Genomic DNA, 2,821 nt, shown 5'->3' on the forward strand with positions numbered 1-2,821 from the left:
ATGTTAAAATTAATAAAAATAAAAATAAGAGAGTAAAAGTGAGAATAAAACTAGTTATAAAATTTTTTATGAAATTATAAAGGTTTTTATGTAAAATTATTTTTAATTTAAAAAAACTAGTAGGTTGATCGCATTTTTAAAAAAATAAATTTTGATATTAAAAATTAATGAAACATGTAATTTTTTTTAAAAAAATAAAATTTTAATATTAAAAAACTAGTGAAACTCATAACTATTAAAAAAAATAATTAAAGTTTAATATTAAAAAAATAAAAATACTTATGTTGATACGTAATGGTAAAAATACCTATTTAAGCAATATTAAAAACCAAAAAGGCTCTATAAATGGAAACATAATTTAGATATAAACTAACCGTGATCTTATCATGTCTCCTCCATCCGAGAAGGCCATGGAGCGTCTCGGCCCCAACCCAGCGAATAGCAGCGCTCTCACCCCTATCGCCTTCCTTGACCGCACAGCCACCGTCTATGGCGACTCCACCTCCATCATCTACAACTCCACCACCTACACCTGGTCCCAAACTCACCGCCGTTGCCTCCGCCTCGCCTCCGCCCTCTCCACCCATCTCCGCGTCTCCCCCGGCGACGTGGTACACCTTTCGTCGAACACCTTGCGCGCATATCTTCTTTTCATTGTTTCAGACCAAACGTCGAACACCTTATGTGCGTTTTTCTTGTTTTTCAGGTCTCCGTGTTGGCGCCCAACATCCCGGCCATGTACGAGATGCAATTCGGCGTGCCGATGAGCGGCGCGGTGCTCAACACGATCAATATCCGCCTTGACGCGCGCACCATCTCTGTCCTTCTCCGCCACAGCGGCTCCAAACTCCTCTTCGTTGACGTTGGATCCCGATCCCTCGTCAACGACGCCATCCGTCTCTTTCCTTCGGATCACCAACCCCCTCGAATCATCCACATCGATGACCCTTACGAAGAGGACCATCAACCCCGAGATCCAAACGAGCTTAGCTATGAAAACCTAATCGATCTCGGCGATCCGGAGTTCCAGTGGCGGCGGCCGAAGAGTGAATGGGATCCAGCCATACTGAACTACACCTCCGGGACAACGTCGGCTCCGAAGGGCGTCGTCCACTGCCACCGCGGCTTGTTCATCATCACTGTCGATTCGTTGATCGATTGGTCTGTTCCAAAGCAGCCGGTTTATCTCTGGACTCTTCCGATGTTCCACGCTAATGGCTGGAGCTTCCCATGGGGGATCGCTGCCGTCGGCGGCACGAACGTTTGCCTCCGCCGCTTCGACGCCGCCACGATCTACACCGCCATCGCCACCCACAAGGTCACCCACATGTGCGGCGCGCCAGTCGTCCTCAACATGCTCGCCAACGCCCCGATCTCCGCTCGCAAACCCCTCCCCGGCCGCGTTGAAGTCCTCACCGCCGGAGCGCCGCCTCCGGCCGCCGTCCTCCACCGCGCCGAAGTCCTAGGGTTTTCAATCAGCCACGGATACGGCCTCACCGAAACCGCCGGCCTAGCCATCTCGTGCGCGTGGAAAGGCGAGTGGAACAAGCTCCCCGCCGACGAGCGAGCCCGGCTGAAGGCCCGGCAAGGTGTGCGAACCCTAGCCATGGCGGTGATCGACGTGATCGACGAATCCACCGGCCGGAGCGTCCCCCGCGACGGATCAACCTTGGGGGAGATCGTGCTCCGAGGAGGGTGCATCATGCTAGGTTACCTCAAGGACGAGAAGGCGACGGCCAAGACAGTGAAAGACGACGGCTGGTTCTACACCGGCGATGTCGGCGTGATGCATCCGGACGGATACCTCGAGATCCGAGACCGATCAAAGGACGTGATCATCAGCGGCGGCGAGAACATCAGCAGCGTGGAGGTGGAGTCGGTGCTGTACGGTCATCCGGCGGTGAATGAGGCGGCGGTGGTGGCGCGGCCCGACGAGTTCTGGGGAGAGACGCCATGCGCGTTCGTGAGCTTGAAGGAGGGTGCGGCGGCGAAGGAGGAAGAGTTGGTGAAGTACTGCAGGGTAAAGTTACCGCACTATATGGTACCCAAGTCGGTGATTTTAAGGGATGAGTTACCCAAGACCTCAACGGGAAAGATCCAGAAGTTTGTGCTTAGAGAAGCGGCTAAGAGTTTGGGTCCTACCAGGATGAGTCGGATTTGATAGCCCAGTTTACTGGGTTCTTAGTCTGGTTCCATTTTGGATTTATATGTAAAAAAGGATAAACATTTAGAGATATTTATAAGTGGGTTAATAATAATAATAATAATAATAATAATAATAATAATTAATTAATTAGTTGTTTTGTACTTTGTGATTGCATTGTATATTTGTATGAGTAATTGATTTTGGTTTGTTTTTATTTTTATGAATTAATTATGAATGTTTATTATTAAATATATATATATATATATTATATATTGAGATGGAAGATGAAAAAGGGTAGATATTGGACAAGAGAGTCGGCGGACTAGATACCTTTCCGGTCGTTTGGGCTAAGAGCAAAGTGTGGTCATTGATGCGTTTATGTATATTTTATATAATTAATCCAAATGTTTGAAAGGACCATATGGATGCTTCTAAGCTTCAACATGAAATAATTTCACCTTTTCAATTGGCCCATATCACTTTTGACTTTTCCTTTGTAATGTGATGATTTTTTTTTATTGACATAAAAACCTAATGATTTCTCACAAAATAGAATATTACAACTCCTTAGAAGGCACTCTCAAAATTGCTTTGCAAAACACTCTCAAAATAGAATATTAATTAATTTTTTTAATAAAATTATATTTTTAGTTTTATAATTTTTCTAAATTCATA

At 45.7% G+C, this 2,821-nt stretch overlaps 1 protein-coding gene across 1 annotated transcript; it reads left to right on the forward strand.

Moving 5' to 3' along the window:
* The first annotated feature begins 377 nt into the window (after positions 1–377).
* On the forward strand, positions 378–2,296 carry LOC120262034 (probable acyl-activating enzyme 5, peroxisomal). Its single transcript, XM_039270077.1, has 2 exons — positions 378–611; positions 707–2,296. The coding sequence occupies exons 1-2, from the start codon at positions 387–389 to the stop codon at positions 2,159–2,161; spliced, it is 1,680 nt and encodes a 559-aa protein (XP_039126011.1). The 5' UTR covers positions 378–386; the 3' UTR covers positions 2,162–2,296.
* Positions 2,297–2,821: the final 525 nt, after the last annotated feature.

This window comes from Dioscorea cayenensis, chromosome 1 (genome assembly GCF_009730915.1).
Source record: "Dioscorea cayenensis subsp. rotundata cultivar TDr96_F1 chromosome 1, TDr96_F1_v2_PseudoChromosome.rev07_lg8_w22 25.fasta, whole genome shotgun sequence".
NCBI classification, from domain to species: Eukaryota; Viridiplantae; Streptophyta; class Magnoliopsida; order Dioscoreales; family Dioscoreaceae; genus Dioscorea; species Dioscorea cayenensis.